At 35.6% G+C, this 23257-nt stretch overlaps 1 protein-coding gene and 1 long non-coding RNA gene across 4 annotated transcripts in view; one reads left to right on the top strand and one right to left on the bottom strand.

Annotated features, from left to right (window-relative positions):
* Positions 1 to 23257, top strand: part of LOC309968564 — a 152279-nt gene that overhangs the window by 7181 nt on the left and 121841 nt on the right. The window lies entirely within an intron of this gene.
* SLCO1C1 (solute carrier organic anion transporter family member 1C1) overlaps positions 5438 to 23257 on the bottom strand; it is a 47939-nt gene continuing 30119 nt past the window's right edge. For 2 of the 3 annotated variants that reach the window (XM_082849849.1, XM_082849850.1), the window contains 6 exons: positions 20321 to 20516; positions 17161 to 17326; positions 14735 to 14919; positions 12891 to 12955; positions 7516 to 7633; positions 5438 to 5734 (listed from right to left, as the gene is read on the bottom strand). In XM_082849849.1, the coding sequence (XP_082705975.1) occupies positions 5512 to 5734; positions 7516 to 7633; positions 12891 to 12955; positions 14735 to 14919; positions 17161 to 17326; positions 20321 to 20516 (953 nt within the window). In that variant the 3' untranslated portion in view covers positions 5438 to 5511. Of the gene's footprint in view, positions 5735 to 7418; positions 7634 to 12890; positions 12956 to 14734; positions 14920 to 17160; positions 17327 to 20320; positions 20517 to 23257 lie in introns of all 3 variants that reach the window. The other variant, XM_082849848.1, reaches the window with a different exon arrangement.

Here is a 23257-nt window from a genome sequence, read left to right as displayed (position 1 = left end):
ATTATTAACTATGACAAAGTTTTAAAAATCAAATATATGCATTATAAGGATACAATATTTATGAAACACAACATTCAATTCTACAAATAAACCCTTTTTTAAAAGTGGAAGCAATTCACAAAAAATCATTCAATTGTAATCGGAAGATCTTGAGTCTCAAGCCTTGAAGAGAAAACAGGAAAGAAAATAAGTATCAAAAGATGTGAATGGGGGCTTCCCTGGTGGTGCAGTGGTTGAGAATCCGCCTGCCGATGCAGGGGACACAAGTTCGTGCCCCGGTCCGGGAAGATCCCACATGCCGCGGAGCGACAGGGCCCGTGAGCCATGGCCACTGGGCCTGAGCGTCCGAGGCCTGTGCTCCGCAACAGGAGAGGCCACAACAGTGAGAGGCCCGCCTACAGCAAAAAAAAAAAAAGATGTGAATGGTATAAAATTTAATTGATTTGGTTTGGTAAATAGATACCTAGTATTATCATCTGTAATCAATGAACATACTTTATTTTTAAAATCTGGACATTTTCACAAATTGATGATTTGGCTTAAACCCTCAAATTTCCAAAATAATAAATTGAATAGGCTACATTCCCTAATTATAAATGTAATTAATCTAAAAATTAAAAGTTTAAACAGAAATATATGAACACAGGGAAATTTTAAATCATTCTCCTTTTAGAGCAAATAGGAATTTTGAAACAAATAGAAAATCAAGAATGCATTTGTAAACAGGAAAACATCATTGGTACTACAGCATGGCAAACCTTTGAGTTATGAACAAAGCTGGACATTGACATATTAAAATTTTTATTACTAAGCTAGAGCATACAGTTGTAAGACTACAAATGAAGTATTTAGGTAAAGAGTTTTTTGAAAAGCATGCCTAAAGAAAGCAGAAGGAAAAGAAGTAAAGTAAAATACAAAAATTAAACAATTAAATAGCAAATCACAAATGCCATTTCTCTGAAAAGTCCAATGGAATAAGTTCCTGGCAAGCATAATATGCAAAAAAGACAAACCCAAATACACAAAATTAAGAAGGGGAAAGGGTATAATAATTATCTTAATTGCTCTAAGTTTATAGTAATAAAAATGTCTTTTAAAAATCTGGAAGATTTTTATAGAAAAAATACAAATGTTGAAAGTTGAATCAGTAAGCTGATTTTTTTTTTAAAGCTACAATAACGAATCAACAACTTTTCAAGGATTATTTCTCAAAAAGGCTAAAAACATTTTTTCAAATGTAAAAGGAACAGAAAATTCCTGTGTTGTAAAATCTTTTCCAGACTTTTAAAAACAAAATAGCTTTCTAGTTAATTTTATAAAACTGCATAATCCTGACAGAAGCTGATAAAGAGAGCAAAAGATTTTACAAAGAGAAGGATAAACTTGTGTTTTCCAAATATATTGTACTGAAAATTAGGTCCAAGACTTGTTAATGAAACAGTGGATTCAATGCCAAATAAGTTTGAGATGCACATCCCCTTTAGTAGACTGGCAATGTACCGCATCACATTAAAGAATCTGAGAGATTCGGCAATCATATGAGAGCTATCATTAACTCAATATATTCCCAAATTATTCAAACATAAAACACTTTTAAACATCACACTTATTAATATTTAAATATGCTAACGTGCCCCTAATGCCTCATTAAATATGTTTTTCCCTCTTTTTCATTTTTTTCTAACAGTAGGTTTCATGACTTCAAAGTAGATGGCATCGGTCATGATCATAACCACTCAGGCCTTCCCTAGATTTAATGGTTGCAGAGTTGACTATAATGGTCATTATTCTTAACAATGTAAAAATAAAGGTACTTTACCCAGAAAGAGGGAGATGGGCCAGAGTTTGGAGACACGGAGGGAAGGGAGGGAACCTCTAAGGTCTTCATTTTGAGAAATGGGGAAACATATGATACTCAGTGTTTATTGAACAAGAAATGGAGGTATTGGTGTGACATTTGAGGAACTCAGAATAGTGACCCCAGCATGTACAGATTACAGGGGGAAGAACAACGGGGCATGAGTAAGTGACATTAGTTCTAATCTATCAGAATAGAGAGTCAGTAAACATTGCCCACGTTAATAAATCAAGAAATTGGTATGTGCATATTATTTAAAGATACTGGAAGTGACCATCAGAAAAACCAACAAACCAAACTGGTTAGAAGTAATTCCCTTTGAGGAATAGAAATGAAGGTGGTGTGAAGGACTGTCACTTCTCATTTTAAATCATTTTGTACCATTTGATTTTTTTTTAACCTTGTGTGTGGTTTAGCATGCTAAAACTTCTCTAACGTCTATGTACAAAATTTGACTTTCAACGAAGTTAGTGGAAGACAACAATTTAGGATCTAGATTAATATGGGGATAATGTCGCTGTTTGAATTTGATAAACCTCAGTTTAAATCTTGGCTTTACCAGCTACGAGAAAATATTGGCTTTGCACAAGTAACTAAAACTCTTTAAGCTTCCTCTGAACATACCAGTACTCATACCTAACACGTAAGGTTATTTTGACCTTTGAAATTGAGATAATGTGTCTAAAGCACTCAGCACACATAAAGAGAGTGCTTAATATTATATTTAATAGTTATTATAACAATTATAACTGTACATGCTACAGTCAACTTATTCTTTCAATCTTCTTTTATGTCTGAGTCTATAAATTTATAATAAGTGGGGATTTCTTAACTGGTCATGGTCACAAAAATTCTTCCAGCTGTTTTTAGAGGTTTCAGATTGTTTGTTTTTATTACCTGCTTTAGAGGCATCATGATGTAATGGAAGAACCCAGCATTAGTTTGACTGCCTCCACCTTGGGCAAGTCTTTTAATCCAATTGAAGTCACTCCACTTATAAAATGATATTGCTGGAGTGTTTCCTGTCTGAAGGTTAGAGTGAATCGGATGTTCATTTGAGGTGCTGGTCACCTCCAGGGGTCATGACTGTATAATAAATGAATAAAGTGGTGCAACTGTGGGATCCCACATGTCCATCAAGGCCTTACCTCTAATGTTTGGCCCTGGGGCTGAGGGAATTTTTTGACCTCTGAAATGGGGTTTGGTTTCTCAAAAAAAAAAAAAAAAAAGTGCTTTCTGAGGCATGAAAAGCCTGCTTACTTCTGTCAGCTGAATTTACTAATTTAAAACGTCAAGGTTTCTTTTAGTGAATTCACTTTGCCACTAAATGATACCTTCATATGCCATACAAATGAGTTTAGTATGTATAATTCCACTGTTGAATTAACGGTTATGCATAAAAATATGCTTTTCATTAACAGTTGGTGCTTTTATGAAAAAAATCATTTTAAATATGCTTTATGCTAATTTTTATTTTTCAAGTCATTCAAGAGTACATTGGATAGGATCCTGTTTAGAAATTTACTTGCAAAGAAGTTATTTTTCAGGATATTGCTACAAAAGCTTTAGAAAATAAAGAGGATGTGGGAGACAGGATGAGGAACTTGAATTTCAATTATATCTCTACAAAGAAAACTCTTGACAAGTGTACCCACTCACCCATTCAGTAAATATCCGCTATGGGTAAGGCTGATACTGAGATGACAAAAAGGATTCCTGCTCACAAGTTAGTACAGCAGCAGCAGGTCAAACCAAGTCTATTTTCATTTTTAAAAATAGTAAAATATGAAATAATCTGGCACCACCAATTCAAATAAAATGGCAAAATTAATATGTATTTAAAGGAAATTTTCCCTGCTCTCCATCCCCACACTTTTCATCTCTAGTTTTTTCCATTCATCATATTCTTAGGACTGGTATGTAAGGGGAAAATTTATTTGATCCTTCCACTGTGTGAGTAAGGCGACTGCATTTCTTATTTATTTATTTATTTATTTATTCATTTTTGGCTGCGTTGGGTCTTTGTTGCTGCGCGCGGGCTTTCTCCAGTTGTGGCGAGTGGGGACCACTCTTCGCTATGGTGCACAGGTTACTCATTGCAGTGGCCTCTCGTGTTGCGGAGCACGGGCTCCAGGCACACGGGCTTCAGCAGTTGCAGCACACAGGCTTCAGTAGTTGTGGCACACAGGCTCAGTAGTTGTGGCTCATGGGCTAAGAGCACAGGCTCAGTAGTTGTGGCACACAGGCTCAGTAGTTGTGGCACACAGGCTTAGTTGCTCCATGGCATGTGGGATCCTCCCTCTGGGGCTTGAACCTGTGTCCCCTGCATTGGCAGGTGGATTCTCAACCACTGTACCACCAGGGAAGTCCCGCGACTGCATTTCTGAGCTGGAATTTTGTTGGACTCAGGCTCCCAAGAAATAACTCAAAGAGACTCCTTGTTGGGAGTGCCCTGTTTGTGTGTTCTAAAGGCTGCTAAGAATTGTGGCAGTGGATTCCAAGATTCCACTGCAGGGGAGGGGTGGATCTACCTAAGTTTGCTTTTCTTGGGAAGGTAAGGCCCCTTCTAGGGTGCAGCAGTGGTGGAGGAAGAAAGACATAACACATAGTAGAGCTGAAGATTAAAGATGGTGGACTGCTGAATCTACTAGTTCAGTGAGAGCAGGACCAGGAAGCCAGTGAACAGGAAATGCCTGGCATGACTTTTTCAGTTACAGAGAAACAGAGAGCCATCTGGCAGACTGTACCAATGGCATCACCCTGCCCAGAAACCTTGTGACGATGCCAGGGAGAGCACCAAAAGGGACCACACCATCACTCACCCCATCACCCTGTGTTCCTGTTATAACATCTAAGTTTATTGTGGACTTTCAGAAATTCACTATCAAATATATTTTAGGACCACATCACAATCAGAAGTCTGGAGCTGCTTATATACATTAAAATATGGGCAGTATTTAACAATACTTTTTATTCCACTGAATTCATAGAAAGACAGGAAAGCATATTAAATATTAATTTTATTACTTTACAACTATGGTCACTTAAAATCTCACACATAAAATACATGCAGAAGAGTTTGTAATGGTAGAAGAGTTAGTAATTCAAAATTCGAATCCTCCAAGATCATTTACAAATATACATTTCTATATCAATTATTGTATTTCAAAAGAAAGAAGGAGCTTAAAACAAAATCTTCCTCTACATGTTCTGACTCCATCCTAACATCATCATTAAGGTGATATTTGAAGGAGACCAAGATGTCATTTAATTTTTTTTAAGTATTCTCTTATCCTAGGCAAGTATCTCAGTTTAGAAATTACTTTACACATAGCCATTAAACTATAGCGACAATTGTTCTACTAGGAGTACAGCTAATATATCAATGGGCACAGGCAAAGTTAAGCAGAATGAGTAAATAATATAAGGAATTGGTTTATAAATTAAAATATTTAAGATTAACTTTACCATCTACACCTTCTGAAACATGATTAATTATATTTGTCACGTACATTATCTAATACTTAGGATCAAAAACAAAGTGGACATCTTTTTGAAAGGAGAAAGAATTTACACATTTAAAACCCTTTTGATTAAAACTTGCTTGCAGAATTTCCAGAAATTGGAAAACATGGCTTCAAGTCATCATTTGTCTAAAGCTGCGTTTCTTTGCCTGGCCAATAGCTGGGTTGTAGCAAATGATCACTCGTCGTACAGTTTTCCTTCCTGATTCTTGTAGACACCATTGTTCTTTCTCTCTTGGTTCTGAAGCTTCTGTGTTTTGAAACATACTTTTTCTTTAAAGTGAAAAGTACTGCAATACTTAGGAAAATGGACATTGTGCCAAGGATCATGGTTAGTCCCAGATACATGTGTCTAGAAGAAGAGAGAATGTCCATCTTAATTATGGCAACTATCCAACTTTAAATAAAATGTAATAATATCATCCAAAAATAGCAATATCAATAAAACTATCATGAGGATGGTTTTAAGAATGCAGATTCAGTGGCTATGAAAGACCTTTCTATGAACATTTGACAGACTATTGAAGGCAGTAAGCTAATATAAAGCAATTTTAGTAGTACCATCATTTTCAGTCACTGATAATTATATAATCCATCCCATCCTCTCTGTAAATTATTTCCTTAGACCAGGTAACTGTATCCCTGTTTGCCCAGAACAGTCCCAGATTATGCTAGTGTTGTCCCAGTGTAGTTTTTAATAGTGCCCCCTTTCACTCTCAGAAGTACCCAGGTTTGCATGATAAATTATGTGGTTACCCTCCCCTCGAAGCTTGCCCAAATTCACTTCTACGGAAAAACTGCAAGAAGCAACATTAAGGGGAAATCAGAGCTCTCAGTGGAGCAGACTGACTTAAGAGCAAACCAGAGGTTTCAATCCATTTCTTCCATGAGTAGCCTTTAGTTCTACATTAGATTATAAGACACAAAGGTTTGCAAGGACAGGTTAAATGATTCATGCTGGTTACCTTGTATGTACACTCATAGTCTCTGATTGAATTACATTGTCTTTGCACTAAAATACAGCCTTAGTAAATGTGAATAAGGTGCCAATTCTCCTCATAGATCAGGTCCCTTCCAAAGACCAAAATAAACTTCTCACATAACATCAAAGCCTATTAAGTCAAGCAAATTTATTTGAGATGGTCGGCTAAATTCACAGCCAACTTCCAACTTACACAGTTCAGCACCAAGTTTATTTCTCTAGAGAATACTCAGCTTGTAAAGTGAAAAAAAAAAAATCCTTCTTGCTTTTAAACCATTGAAGTATTGCTTTAAGCAATAAGGAAACTAAATGTTTGATGAATTGAACTGAATGATACCATAGTGAAAAAAACCCATGCCCTCAACCCCATACACACTCACACACACAGAGAAAACCTTTTACTTTTATGCATTTCAAGTACTGGAATAATTGAACATCAGTTTGGCAATAAAAGCCGGACAGATTTACAGCCAAATCCAACTCTTGCCCAGAGGGATTATATCTGACGTAAATGGGACAGTTTGGCTCAGTTTGAAAAAGAATAGAATTAAACCCCAAATGTGACCTAGATTTAAATGCTTCTGAGTTTCAGGGAATTAACTCACTTGTGTGCACAAACTTTGAAAATTCTACTCTATTCTGAAATCTTATGTCATATTTTTTTAAATGATTACTCATTTAAAATGGGAGTCAAGATTAAGAATGGGGGAAAAACGAAAGATCTAGCCAAATAATCAGATAATAATAGAATTATTCTATAAAACAGAACAAACTTTTTTTTAAAATTTATTTTATTTATTTTCATTTTTGGCTGTGTTGGGTCTTCGTTGCGGTGCGCGGGCTTCTCATTGTAGTGGCTTCTCTTATTGCAGAGCACGGCGCACGCGGGCCTCAGTAGTTGTGGCACACGGGCGTAGTTGCTCCACAGCATGTGGGATCTGCCCGGGCCAGGGCTCGAACCCGTGTCCCCTGCATTGGCAGGTGGATTCTTAACCACTGCGCCACCAGGGAAGCCCCAGAAAAAACTTCCTGATTAGACTCTCCTTTTCCTTACAAGCAATGAAACTACATGAGGATTATTAGTGCCAATTGCATTGTGCAAACCTGGGATGTGGTAGCCGTGAGATGTGGGAATGAGTTTGATACGGTACCTAAAAGCATTTGAGTCATATAATCTGCAGGATCCTCTACTTCCACATCTTTTAAATCCCCATTTGAGGCATGAAGTATCAATCAAAACTCCAAAATATACGGGAGCTGGGATTCCTGCTGTGAGAAAAACAAATAATTGCTACTAAAAATATACACATATCTTTTTGGTTAGCCTGTAATTAATGATTCTCGGAAAACACAGTCAGTCCAAAATTCACTGCTTTGGAGATGACAGGGCATCTGTAGAAAACCAGAATATGTCACCCCAAAATATGCCTCTGGTATAAAGATTATTTTGAGCTGATAATTTTGAGAAACAGAAGTCATAGGAGAAGCTCTGAAGACATAGCATAAGTTTCCTTTTTGTAAGGAAGATGTACATTTACAAAGGAAAATATTTGCAAGGGTCTCTCCCTTTCTGTACCAGGATGAGAAGAATTCCAGATTCAAAAGAGAGCTAACTGACCCGATTTTGCATAAAATCCTGTAACCAAGAAGATCACATAGATAAAGATATCTAACAGTCAGTTTAGATTATTTGGTATCTTAAATAAAAATTCTCTTTATGTACATTGTCCATCTAAATAGATTATTTGCCACTGAAAAACATTTAGGTGATAACTAACTTTACATTGCTCTTAATAACGTGAAGATGTTCCTCAAGATTCAAACGCTTGCCTTCTTCTGTATGTTTTAAATTTTTTATTATGGGAAATTCAGACATTCACAGAATTAGAGAGGATGATGTAATACAACCTCATCATGTACCGTCACTAACTTTAACAATTATTGATATCAATATCTTGCCACCCCTGTGTTATCTCTCTCCAGTCCCACAACCCAACGTGCATCCAGAAACTTTTTTTTTAATATTTTAAGAGATACCTCAGATATCACGTCATTCTCCTTATATGTATTTCAGAAATCATCTCTGACATTTTAAAAAACATATCACTCTGCCATTTAACACATGACACATTTTATAATTTCTTTAATCCTATCAAAAATCCACATTCACACTTTTCTGAATGTCTTCAAAGCATTGTTTTAGAGTTGGATCATTCTAATCAGGATTCAAACCAGGTAGGCAGGAAGAAAGAGGTAGACATAGAGAATGGACTTGACATGGGGTGGGAGGGCGAAGCTGGGGCGAAGTGAGAGTAGCATTGACATATGTACACTACTGAATGTAAAATAGTTGGCTGGTGGGAAGCAGCAGCATAGCACAGGGAGATCAGCTCTGTGCTTTGAGATGACCTAGAGGGGTGGGATAGGGAGGATGGGAGGGAGGCTCGAGAGGGAGGGGACATGGGCACATGTGTATGCATACGGCTGATTCGCTTTGTTGTGCAACAGAAACTAACACAGTATTGTGAAGCAATTATACTCCAATAAAGATCGATTTAAAAAATTTTAGTTGATGGCTCTTTACATCAGCTTCTTCTCCAACTTTCTTTTTTCATACTAATGATTTTTGAAGACATTTGTCCTGTAGAACATGCCACAGTCTGGATTTGACTGATTGCTTCTTCATGACGTCATTTACTTTGTTCTCCTATCCTTCATTTCTCCAATAACCTGCTAGTTAGCTCCTGCATAGACTCTGGCAGGAACAAGGCACAGGTGGTTCTGTGTGTTCTGGCAGAAGTCACATGCTGTCTACTTGCCACTCTTTGTAATGTTAAAATGGATCTGAGACTCAGGCTATGCCCTCCATTATGAAGTTTTTCATCCATTTTCACCTATAGCTCTCAGCAAATGTTGATGAGGTTGCAAAACAGATGGTTAAAAATTGTATTATTCCTTGTGTAAAATTATTTAGGATTTTTCTATAAAAGAATTTTCCTTCATGACTATTTGATTACTTCGAAGTATAGTTTATTTCGAAGGAAATATAGAAGGAAGGCAGGATAAATGCTCAATTCTTTCCATTTATCAGTTTTAAAAATAATGAATTGATACCCTAGTATTCTCCAAAATTATTTAGGTATCATTACAGATTTACGTCTTTTTATATATTCACTGTATTTCAAGACATGGCAGATATTATGATTAGTTATGTTATATATTAATTAATATAATAATATTGTTTATATTACGTATATTATTTTCAAGTTATCTCACCTTAGGCCAAGCTCCTCAAATTGGTCCTGTGTCCTTTTGACATATCCCTTTGATAGCTTTCTCACTTTCTTGCACAAAAGTTGTCCCACAATCATCTTATGCATTTTCTACCCTAGACCTTGGTCAGTTCTCCAAGGTGCTGTGGTTTCTTTATTGAGGAATGATATTTAGATAGCACAGATTCATTGCTATGGGTGCTCATTTCTCCTGGGTTAAATAAATTCTAGATTTTTCAGGAGACAGAGTTATAAGATACACATTTTAAAATAAAGCTATATGAGTTCATATTAACATTTTAAGTTTAAGAATGAGTTTTACTTAAATATTTTATGCTTTTATCGCTTTTCTATTATGCTGAAAATATTGATTCCTAATGATATTAACATAATATTTACTTTAACCTGAAAATACACAATAGTTTTAACATAACAATGCCAAAGTTAGTATTAATGACAAGACCATAAAATGTACTGAAGCAATGGGGATTTGGTAATAATTCTGTTTTCCATGTAGTTTAAAGTTTTTTTCTGTATGGTTATGTCACCCATATAATATAGAGTTAGTTTTGGTTTGTTTTAAGAATTTCTTTGTTTCTGTTAATTTAATTATTTTAAATTATATAAAATTTTTGCATGCTTTCAAATTAAAAATTATACAACAGTTACATTTACAAAGTCTCATTTCCATCCTGTTTTCTCTCCCCTTTTTCCTTTCTTCCCTAACAGGTAAAGTTTTTATAAAAATAGTATTAGTTTTTAGTTTATGCTTCCATTGTTTCTTTTTGTTAATAAGAGCAAATACCTCTGTGTGTGTGTGTATAATATTTCCACCTTTCTATACTTACACCAAATGCATCACTATATACATGGTTCTACATTTTGCTTTCTTTCACTTAAAAGCATATACTGGAGATCACTTGATATGAATTGTGTCCCTCCAAAATTCACATGTTGTAGCCCTAACTCCCAATGTGATTGCATGTGGAAAAAGTAAGAAGATAATTAAGGTTAAATGAGGTCATAAGGGTGGGGCTCCAATCTGATAGGAATGGTGTCCTTATAAGAAGAGGAAGAGACACCAAAGGTCTCTCTCTCTCTCTGCACTGAGAAAAGATCCAGGGTATGAACAGTGGGAAAATGGCCATCTGCAAATAAGGAAGAGAGGTCTCACCAGACACCAACCCTATTGGCGCATTGATCTTGGACTTTACAGCTTTCAGAACTGTGAGAAAATAACTTCCTGTTGTTTAAGCCCCTCAATCCAGGGTGTTTTGTTATGACAGCCAGTACTGACTAATATACTTGGTAACATTAGAGAGAGATTTTCCCCATTTGTCCATACAGCTGCATAGTATTCTATTATGTGGGTTTACTATAGTTTATTTAACCAGTCTCCTACTGATGTACATTTAGACTGCTTGTAGTCTTTTCCTATTATAACTAATGTCACAGTGATTGAACATCCATAAGATTAGACTTACTTCATACTTTTGCTAGCACATTTTTGACATCAATTCCTAGAAGTGGGATTGCTAGGTCAAAAGATAAGTAAGTCTATATGTAATTTCGTTAGTTATTGCCAAATATCCCTCTCCAGAAATAGTATCATTTTCACAACAGCAGTGTGTAAGTGTATCGATTTTCTAGTTGTATTGTAATACATGACAAACAACATTTGGTAATTTGCCTATCTGATAAGTAAGAATCAGTATCAGTGTAGTTTTAATTTGTACTCTTCTTATTGTGAGGGGTCTTTACCATCTTGTTATATATTAAGAGGTATTTATATTTATTTTTCCATGAAATGGTTGTTTATATCTTTTACCCCATTTTCTCTTAGGGTGTTGATCTTTTTGTTCTCAGTACTTAGGCGTTCTCCTTATAATAGGGATATTAGCCACATGTCTGTTATATAAATTGAAAAAAAAATTGTATGTAGTTTGTCGTTTGCTTTATGATATTTTTGTCATTTTCAAGTATATATATATTTTTATTTTTTATACAATTTTGAAGGTTACTTTCCATTTATAAAATATTGGCTATATTCCCCATGTTGTATAATATATCCTTGAGCCCATCTTATACCCGGTAGTTTGTATCTACCACTCCCTCACCCCTATATTGCCCCCCCACCACTGGTAACCACTAGTTAGTTCTCTATATCTGTGAGTCTACTTTTTTTGGGTTATATTCACTAGTTTGCTGTATTTTTTAGATTCCACATATAAATGGTATCATACAGTATTAAGTATATTTTCATTTTTAGGGAATCAACTTTATGAATTATTTCTTTTACTTGAGATCTTTTTCACACTGTAGGTTATATCTGTGTTCTCAAAGGGAGGTAGACAGACTAATTACAGCCAGGGATGTACTTCAGGCTCAATAGCCTTTTTTCTAGATAATCTCTGTTTTTATATTGTAGAATTAGAGCCAGCCATGATGGCATAAACCTCCATTTTTGTTGTTTTCCCAATTTTATCAGGATTATATTCTATCTTCACGTATATCCATTTTTATATCAAGATTTATGTAAACCACATTTATTTAAAGTTCTGAATTTGTTTTTCTTCCAGGTAGTTCCTCTCTGTCAAGTTACAGAGGAACATTTACAATGGTTTTACTATCTTCTTTATAATATAAACTCTTTAAGGACAAAAACCTCATCTAACTTAATCACTCTGTTTTTTATGGGTTTTAACTAATGAATATTGAAAAGTCTGGTAGTCAGAAGAAACCATTCCTATTACATTTAACAAATTGTGAATTCAAAACCACACTTTGATTGTTTGAATGATCTTATCTTTCTACCAATGATATATCCTAGTATTGAGAGTAGCTCAAAAGAATTCCTTCCATCTAATAACTTAAAAAATTATATTTAGACTTCAGCTTTTCTTACTGATTCAATTTTTGCTTTCCTCTCAGAGGGCTCTTTTATAACAGCAATGGATTTTTTGACACTAGACCCATGCTAGAAGAGACAAGATTGTTAAAAAATGTCACTACTCTTATAAGATCACTTTATCATGGGTACAGCATTGGTTCTCAATATTTCTGAAAAAAAGGAAGAGAGTAGTCAAGGAAAAGAGGGAGGGAAGAAAGATATGAAGGAGGGAAGAAGATTAAAAGAACAGGGATCTACTACTGACATCATTTAGTTATGTGTCATAATTCTGTAAAAATATTTAGAAAATTATTCAAAATACACTTGTAATGGCTACCATAATTAAAGCATAGATTATACTTACCAAGAACTCTTACTGCTAAGGTGTAGATACCCAGGGCAAAAGACTTAAGTTGTGGCTTAATGCACCTAAAATCAACAAAAGCATTATGACAAAAAATATAATAGTACATTAAAGCAAATAGTAATGTCAGTGATAATCTACTGAACACACATGAAATGATGTTAGAATTCAAGTAGCATTTATGGAGAACCCACTAGTATTCTAGCATAGGGAAAGCAAATTATGTAAAAGCCTTGTTCCATTATATGCAGTGTATCGAGGAATTTATAGTTAATATTTCTAAAAGGTAAATCACTCTTACATGACATATTCAAATGGTGTTAGGTAAAGTAAAATCAAATTTAATCAGTAAAATAACAAGGACTCACAGGGAAATAAATTCTAAGAAATTCTAAGAATTTGAGGCACAGTAAAGGATTAATAACCTATAACTAGTTTTTGTGGGGTTTGGTCTCAAAGCACAGGACCCTATTGACTTAAGTTGAATCAGAATCATTGTGACATGCTAAGTGTTTTTGCTAAATAGTGGGGACCTGAATTTACCAGTCAAGTACAAAAGTACCTAAAATAACAAGACCATCCTTAATATGACTGTATAACTTTAACTGATGGATTGGCCTATAGATTTTAGATGTATAATCAGGATATATAATAACTACTGAGTGTTAACCATGGTAGTAAGTTCTTCATATGTATAATATTTAGTCTCTGCTTTAAAAGAGTCAAAAATTACAACTCTTCCCCTTGAAGCAAATGACATTTCCTTCTGACATCAAAATAAAGTGTGGTGCATTTGAGGGACTGGTGGTAAGGAAAATTCTTCCTCTATTGGCCTGATTATTCACTTGGCCCAGGTGACTACTTGGCACAAGGTAAGCAAATGTTGGAGAAATAGGTACCCATGAAGAATGATCCTGGTCTGAGAATTCTGGGGCAGTGCTTTCCCATCAAACCCATGTTTCCATTTGAAAGCATCAATATCTCATGTTCTCCTTAAACCCTTTTACAAAAACAGATTTGTGGATGTTAGAACCTATCTTCTGTAGATCTTTCCCAATCAATTTCTATAATATAAGTTGTGGGAAATTAAAGCTATATACCATATTTTGATTAGTTTCATTTTAGAAAAACTTGATATCCATCTTTTGATATATGAATTAATTTCAAAATCACATAATCCATCTCATAAAAGATTGATTTACAATAAAATTTGACTTTTCATGTTTAACAATTTTATCAAAATTTGTAATATCTTTAGGTGATTTCGATCAGTTGTTTAACAGTAATACTTGCAACACTAATTCAATGAGGAGGAAACTTTTATCACTGAAAATACTTGTTACAAAACTTTTTTTTTTTTTTTTCTTCCCGCAGTACGCGGGCCTCTCACTGTTGTGGCCTCTCCTGCTGCGGAGCACAGGCTCCGGGCGCGCAGGCTCAGCGGCCATGGCTCACGGACCCAGCCGCTCCGCGGCATGTGGGATCTTCCCGGACCGGGGCACGAACCCGCGTCCCCTGCATCGGCAGGCGGACTCTCAACCACTGCGCCACCAGGGAAGCCCAAAACTAATACTTTAAAATTTGAATTTACTTATATATTTTATCGAGATCTAGGATAGGAGAGCCAATAAAAAATGTTCAAGCATAAATTATAACAGAAAAACTTCTATTCAACCACATTATCTGTATAAAAACCTAAAGTGGGAAAAGCATAAAAGTAGAACAAGTTTCCTAAGAGAGCTGTAAGGAATCATAATGATTCCACAGAGCAGAGTTTGAAATCACTGCTGTAGATGATCACAGTATGTCATGTTAAAATTGGGGCAGGGAGAATCAGTGTTCACCTCAGAAGCAATATGTATCCAGGTATCCCGCCTAGAGATAAAGTATAGGATGTGATGACTGAAATTACAAGGAAATACAGAAACATTTTGGGGCATCCATTATCTTTTTGACACCTGCCCACCATGCCTGAGGAATTTCCTGATTTTGAGGTGGCAATTCCCACACAGGTGCAGTTATTAAATATCTGTAACACAATAGGGAAAAATCCAATTATTGAGGTAACTTGTACATAAAATTAAAGGCAACTGTTTATTTTAAAAGAATTTATAGTATACATTTATTTCATAAACAATGGGGAAATTTTTATTTTTCTGTGTTAGAATATATCAAGCAAAGCAAAATCTAGAGAGACAACATTTCACGATCCAAAGAGCAGATGGTCTACAAACTATTGAACCTATAGAACCATCTCCAAGCAAATCCCACCAAATCCAACAGTACCTTGTGTTCTTCTCTACCACTTCTAAGTCTAAGCCACCATTTTTGCTTGCTTTGATTATCGCAATGGTCTCTTCATGTTCAACATGTTTCTACTCTCTTTTCCACAAATAACCCAAGTGAGCCTTTAAAAATAGCAGTCAGATTGCATCACTATTCTCAGCCTTCCAATGACTTCCCATTGCACTTGGATAAAATCCCAGATCCTTATAGTGGCTTCCACACTATCCGTGATGCAGCTCCTGAATCCCACTCTGACCTCATCGCCCAATGATCTTCCTCCTCTCCCTCTACTTCAGCCACACACGTGGGTGCCTATGGGGCCTTGGCCAACCCTCCAACATGGTGAGTCTACCCAGGCCTCATGGCCTTCCTATTTTCTCTGCTGAGCAATTCTTCTAGGGAGTTACATGGCCAGCACACACACTTCAGGTCTCTGGCATGCAGTGTTTTCAATAAATGGAAACTCTGGTTAAGAAAAATCTTCCAGTGCAACTAGAGATTATCATATTAAGTGAAGTAAGTAAGAAAGAGAAAGAGAAATGCCATATGATATCCCTTATATGTGGAACCAAAATGTGACACAAATGAACCTATCTATGAAACAGAAACAGAATCACGGACATAGAGAACAGACTGGTGGTTGCCAAGGGGGAAGGGTTTAGGGGAGGGATGGAGTGAGAGGTTGTGGTTAGCATACATAAGCTATTATAGAATGGATAAACAACAAGGTCCTACTGTATAGCACTGGGAACTATATTCAATATCCTATGATAATAAAGGAAAAGAATATTTTTTTAAAAAGAATGTATATATATGTATAACTGAACCACCTTGCTATACAGCAGTAATGAATACAACATTGTAAATAACTGTACTTCAATTAAAAAAAAAAGTAAATCCAAAGTAAAAGAGAAAAAGGAAAGAAAAACCTTCAAGCAGTTTGGGCCAAGGAGTAGTGGCCAAAGATCGGGCTTGGGGGAGGAAAGGAAAGAAGGAAGAGAAGGAAGGGAAGGTGAAAACTCAGATTTCAGATGGGTGGGTGGTCTTATATCACTGTTGCTAGAGACCAGTCCTTTCTTCTCTGAATAAAATGTCAAAAATAACAATAAACAGAGAGAAAATCAACGAGGATGAATTTGTCTACAGAAGTGTTTGCCTAAGCATTCTTATCTAGTTGATAAAAATACGTAAATATATGTGTGGTTTAATTTTCAGCCCTCTAGGACTGTCAAATACAGGCAGATTTCATCAGCCACAAGTATAAAGCCATCCAGTCACTGTGCCATATACACAACGAGTGTAAGGAAGAGTCTTTGCTTGGGACAGGGATGTAAAGGTGTGATTAGAGGGATGAATCTATTAATGATTGAAGTACATAATACTATTCACAACTGGTTTCCTACCTATGGTTCCAACCTCATCTTCCTCTTACACCCTACAGGAACCCTTCATTCCAGCCACCTACTCTTTTAATCATTACTCACATTGGCTTGATATCTCGGGCAGAGCTGTCCCAGAACCATCAACCTCCTCACAATTGGACCCCTGACCCCTGGGTCTAGACCTTTTGGGCTTGACTTCCTAATACTGGCCTCTATTTGCCCTGTCCTCTAAAACCTGCAAGGACCAGGGGTCAGGAGAGATGGATCCCAATGCAGATGTTATTATATGATCTTGTGACTGAGACTTTCTCATTTGAAGCTAACATTCCTTATAAACAAAATGAGAGAACTAGATTATATAATTACAGAGTTCCTCCAGCCTATTTCATTATTCTAATTCTGACGCTAATTCTTCCAACAACTCTAGTTCTACTAGCGATGCTTGTATTTCCTGTCTCCACACAAAAGAACAAGGGCAGAGTCAAAGCCAGGGATTCGACCGGTGTGGTCTGCTCCTAGGTTGGTCCCTGAGCACCCATAGGATTGTATAGTTAAGCATTGTCGCAGGCCTGTGGTCACACACTTTAGAGAAGATGTCTTACAGTAGTCTTTCCACTCCCGGTGGAGGTTTGACAACCAGCAAGGCAAGCCGATGCGTATGTAATTCCATTTGCACCACACATGGGTTCCCATTTTGTCTCTGAACATTTGCATCTTGAGTTGCAATCTGAAAAGAGAGCTCGTTCATGATAAGAGACAGGTTTGGTTCTGAAAAGAAATGTAATGGTATAAAATATTACCTCTTAGTAGGCAGCACCCTAATACTTTCAAAAATCAATGTTCTTGGGTGACATAAATGGCACTGCCAACAGCGTTTGCTTTGGGGGAACACAATTGTCATCAGAAATGCCAGCTTCTGATCATTAAATGTGAATCCACTATTAAATAGCTTTCTCTTGAAAGTTAACTTTCTAGGTTTACAATTTCACATGATATCCAGTTCTTGGCTTATGGCTTTTACTAACATCTACTGACTCTAGAATCTTCTAATATTTTTCTATGCAGTGATGTATGAAAACGACTAACGAGATAGAAAAGTAAAGTAAACCTTAAGAGCAATTTATGACATTACTCTTATTATATATCAATATAATAACTTATATAATATTCCATCTCATAGAACTACTATGGGTTTTGTCACCTCAAATGTAAAAGCAAAAGACCTTTGAGATGTCTTCTAGCAGGATGAAGGGGGATTTAACTAGGCCTCCTAAGAAGTCGTCCAGGAATATGTCATCTTATTCTCTTCTCTAAGGCATTAAGTTTTAAGTGAGACTGTGTTGTAGTATCTGAAAGTATAAATGTGTCTTTGAAAGCCTAGAATCAGGCCACTATGGACACTGGTAGGGCTGAGATTTTAGAAGGTTAGAGCTAAAAGAACTGTGGGTGTGATCTAGGCCAACTTCTCATTGGGCAAATCAGGAAAGTCAGGTCCAAAGTAGGCAGATAATTTGCTCAAATTCACGTTTGTTAGTGACAAACCCAGAATTAGAACCCTTCCAGGCCTCTGGAGTCTACATTTTTGTCTTGCGTCAGACTTATTCTCATCATTGCAGAAGAAAAATTTCTTCCACTATCGTATCTAAAGCTTATCTACAGTGTTCCTGTTTAATGTCCAGAATCAAAACAGCCTTGTGGAACCAAGAAACTGTGGATAACCCCCGGAGAGCATGTTTATTTTATAAAGCCAATTCTTTTATATTACTGAAGGTACATTAAATTTATCACTTAGGGCAATCTTGAAGCAGAAATTAATTGCATATATGTTTTATGTAGGATGTGTTGACAGTAGAGTTGTTATTTAAATTTTTAATTATGAGTTTTATCAAATGTGCCAGAATGTTTATGCTCAAATGAGATTTTTCTGTCAAAATAGCCATGTTGGGAGGGGAGAGATTTCCCCAGGGATGTTGCCTTTTCTTTAGCTCCTTCAGATAACAAAGCTGCTCTTAAAGGTTAAATCTTTGCCACTGTTGAGAATATTCTAAAAAGACATGGAAAGCAATTTCAAAAGAGGAGTTTTAAACAATGATAACATTATTGCAATATAGTTATAGTCTTTTGAGATGAACTGCTTTCAGGGGCTAGTATTCAATGAATTAATTATTTTGTATAAAAATATTTAATCTTTTATTATCATCTGAGTATACTTTTAATGTAAATCTCAAAATGTTTCTGTTGTTGTCTACTTACATATTTGCTTTGGCTTAAAGATAGCATAATGTCGTAGACAGAACATTATACTTTGTGGAAGTTACTTGACCTTTCTAATCTCAGTTCCCTTTAAACGCGGGTAAAAAAACTTACTTCATAAAGGCATCTGAAGGTAGAAGTGAGATAATAAAACTAAGGTGTTTTCTAAATTGAAAAATATAAAGTACTTTACCACTGTCCATCCACCATGAGGATCTTAGGGATAGTAAAAGATGGCACAGGGCTTCTCCTCGCTCCAGAATCTTCTTGCAGCTACAACTAACATTCTTAATCTACATTGCTCACTGTTACCAAGGCAACACTACACTCCATTAAGTCTAACTGTTGCTTTGATAACCCTTAGAAGCAACGATATATGAACTTTGCATTCATTAATTTTCCAAACATTTTAGATGGCAAAAGTATAATTGATGTTCACTTAACAGGGAAAACCAGGATAGTGAAGATGATGGAACATGAACACAAGACAGATAGATAAATGTGGAAGGAAGCTGGAGAGCAAGCAGTATGCAAGAAGCAACTGAACCATCAGGGAACAGAACATAATGTCAGGAGTGTTGGCCTTTGAACCACAGGCGGAATTTTAGGCCGTCAGGCAGATACAATCAGGGAGGCTGGCTTGGCAACTAGTAGCAGCTCAGTAATTTTTCTTTAAACAAATAATGTATAGATAGGTGGAAGGATGAAGAGAACTGCCTCTGGTAACTCAGGTTCAGGGTAGAGTGATAGCAAGGACTCTTGGAGGGGAAGGGTGAAGTAGTTTTAAGACCCAGCCTTTAGCCTCTGGAAACTAATCACCCACCCCAGGCAGGATGGCATAGGTCTGAAAGCATCAATAAATGTTCTTGTGATCAGCTGCAGAGAGCTAAAGAGAGCTGGAATGTGGGTCACTGGGTTGAGGGATAGCCATTTTCTCCTGAAATTTCCCTTGATTTGAGTAACAGAGACTATAAAGTGTGGCCCAGAGACCATTCCAGTTATCTAGGTGTTCAAAGAAAAAAAATACAATTGTTTCCATGAGTGGCACATCTGTTTTGTGCCAGGTAAGAACTAATCACTTTCGTGTATATCGTCTCACCTTACAAAACCTTAAGAGGCAGTTATTATTTCTATTTTTAAAATGCAAAACTTGAGGCTACGTTAAATAACTCGTACAATGTCACTTCACTAAGAATGGGCAGAGGCCAAATTCAAGGTCTGTATTTTCCACTATCAGGTTGCTGCCCTAAAGTAAGGTGTGGATTTGGCATTCTTTATATTTCTCTAACACATTCAAATTCAAAGGAAATGACAGATTTTGGTGACAATAACAGCTTACATGTCATAAGCATTGTCCACTATTCCATAATATCCACTATCCCATAATAAAACATTAACTTCTTTTTCTTAGTTACAATGCTTAAAAATTAAATTATCTTATTTTGAAACTCTATCAATAATTTGATTAAACAAGGCAATCTCCTCAGATTACTTAATGAGTGAACATACCCTTGGTAGGAGACTGTTAGTCCTGCCACATCAGAATTTTCACAGCCCAGTGCAAAAAGGGAAAGGAATAGGAGGTACCCAAGGACAGATGATCCCAAGTAGAGCTTTGCGGCTCCACACACACTGATTCTGAATTTTTTCATGACTATCCCCCCAGAGAATATTCCAAAGGCCACTGCAGGTATATTGATGAGCCCTGAGGAAAAAGAAAATTTTGTGAATCTCTAAAAGAAATATGAGTACACTCACACAAACTTTCTAAGGGATTATACAATAGTTTCTGACTTATTATTAACTACTTGGCTAATTTAAGTTATAGAAACATAGAAATATTTAATAATTAGTTAATAGTTACTCTCCTGTTTCAAGATGACTAAATTATGACATGATTTCAAAAAAGATTAGTAGCACATTTCACATATACTGCCAACGTGATTCTCCCTTTCAAGTTCCCTAGGATCTATAAGCTGTCCCTGAAGGGCCAGTGTGATGGCGAAGTTCCTGAACAGCATATGAGATGTGCTTCTTGCCTCCCAAAGCTTCTTTTCTTTCATCTTAGGTATTTTTGAGTCATTTAATGAGGTAGAAATTTCACATTGATTTCTTCATTGCACACTTTTTCCACTCACACCATAAAATGTGTCGCTCCTACTGTGTTGGTCAAAAAGTTCATTTGGTTTAAAGTAAAAATAAGACATTTTTCATTTTCACCAAGAACTTTATTGAACGACATATTCAGTAACCAAACAAACTTTTTGGCCAACCCAATAAAATGTTTACCATCTAAATATTCCAACTGGAAACATTAGCTATAATTTAATCCTAGCACCTACAGTTTGTTTCAGTTTATTTTATATGATTTCTCTTGAATTTAATATTTATGTTTATCCACATATCAGGAAAACTACAAGATAGTTTATTATTATATATTTTAGTATTATTAATTACTATTACTATTATTATTTCAGCACACTTGTTCAAGTTAAAGACCCTATTCTTTGTTACTATCCCAAACAAGAGTTATGAGGAATGTGTAAACTGTTTCGAGATGCTCAGCAGAATTACGATATAAACTAGAAACTTTGATTCCCATACAGGTGCATGAAAGCCTTAGCCATTAGGATGAAACAGTAATGAGTTATAGTAATAATAGTACTTTAGGATGTTTTTAAAGCTTTTTTCCCAGTGAAGTAAAAGTCTTGGTTATATCATGGACCCTCACAATATTACTCTAATGTTAGAAGAAATAAGTATTAAGATTTTTATTTTACAGAGAGAAAAAAAATGCAAGAAAAATTTACATATTCATATAACCAGTTGGGTGCAGACGAAGAAGTAAAATTAGCCATCCTTCTTGGGCATAATAAGAGGGGTTTTTTCCCCTCACAAATTAAGATAGTTTTCCATCACCTCACAGGTTTTTACTGTTAACTTTACTTAATTCTAGAACACATCATAATACAATTCTAAATTTACTATGCTAGCTTAGCCACAAAAATAATAGTGCTTTCTCTTATGATCATCTTTTCTCAAACAGTTCTCTTAATTTTTCCTTATTTGTCTGTGTAACATCTCCAAAAATTGAGAATGATAATCATTGTCAATGATAGTCAGTGTCGATGTATCTTGTCTACTACTTACTATCTTATTTAATCAAAAAATTTCAAGAAATTAAGCAAAAATAAAGAATTGCAATCTGTGTATTAAGAAGGAAAAGGAAAGATCATGTCCATGTAACTTCATAGTGATAGGAAAAGCCTAAATGAAAGATTCAGCTGTCTAATCAAATTTCTTTCAGTAGAAATTTTTTAAAGCCCATACCCTTTAAAAACAAAACAAAACCATTTTATGACATACTTTCTAGTCCCTGACTTTGAAAAATTATTGTTGTTTATTTTTCTTTCATTTTATTTGCAAAATTAACACAAGAAATGCTATTTCTAAACTTTAGAAAGAATGTGACCAACATATAAAAACATGTATAGTAAAATAAATTTTCATTGGATCAGTCGGCCCTTGAACGCTTTAGGGAAATTTCTGTTTATTCTTTCCTCCGTGTCATATCAAATGCTTTCTCTGAGAGAAGGGAAATGTGTCTTTTTTGTGCCTTTCCCATATTTTATTACAGAAAGGGTCATTCTCCCATAATCCAAAGAAAAAAGCTGAAGGAGAAAAGAGGGGTAGGAAAGAAAAAGTGAAGAAAGGGAGAAAATATATTTGTTGAATGAGAGCTATGTGCATTTACAATCCATTTTATATGTCTTTTTTCATCTTTATTTTAACCCAGTGATGCATTTCTTTTCACCATTCTACGGAAAATCAAAACAAATGTTAGGGATGTTGAATAATTTACCCACTTCCCTTACTCTGCTGTATCCCATACTTAATAATTTAAAATTACAATGCACTCAGGAAAGTATCCTAGTTATAATGACGTGGAATTACTAAACATTTTGTACTTAGCTCTCACAAAAGTACTTGAATTATCTATAGATATGCCAGAAACTATGAGGAATTAGAGTTCCAGGCAACCTCTGATAGATGGCTCAAAAAATTCTGATGATGAGTTTGTTTGGCTCTCAGAGTCCATTTCAGTATACAGAGTAGGGTCATGGATTAAAAGAAATCAATCAGCCACAATTCAAAAGATAATTATTAATCAGATTCTTCCTGACAGTTTTCCAAAAATAATTATGCCCAGTGAGGAAATACAACTCAGAAGCTCAGGGGAAATAATGTTATTCCTGGCTATATCATGCATGTATGTATGTATGATACATAGGCATGATATTGGGCAGGCCATTGAATCTCTCAGAATCTCATGTTCTTTCATCTGTGCTAATTACTCTTAAAGATAATTTTACAGGTAAAACATATTTCATTTATTATCTACTTAATAAAGGAATGAGATTACATGTAATTTCATTTCTTTTCTAA

The sequence above is a fragment of the Leucopleurus acutus genome (assembly GCF_964270905.1).
Source record: "Leucopleurus acutus genome assembly, chromosome: 11".
Classification (NCBI taxonomy): domain Eukaryota; kingdom Metazoa; phylum Chordata; class Mammalia; order Artiodactyla; family Delphinidae; genus Leucopleurus; species Leucopleurus acutus.
The sequence above is the reverse complement of the archived record's forward strand: the minus strand, read 5'-3'. Positions and strand labels throughout refer to the sequence as shown.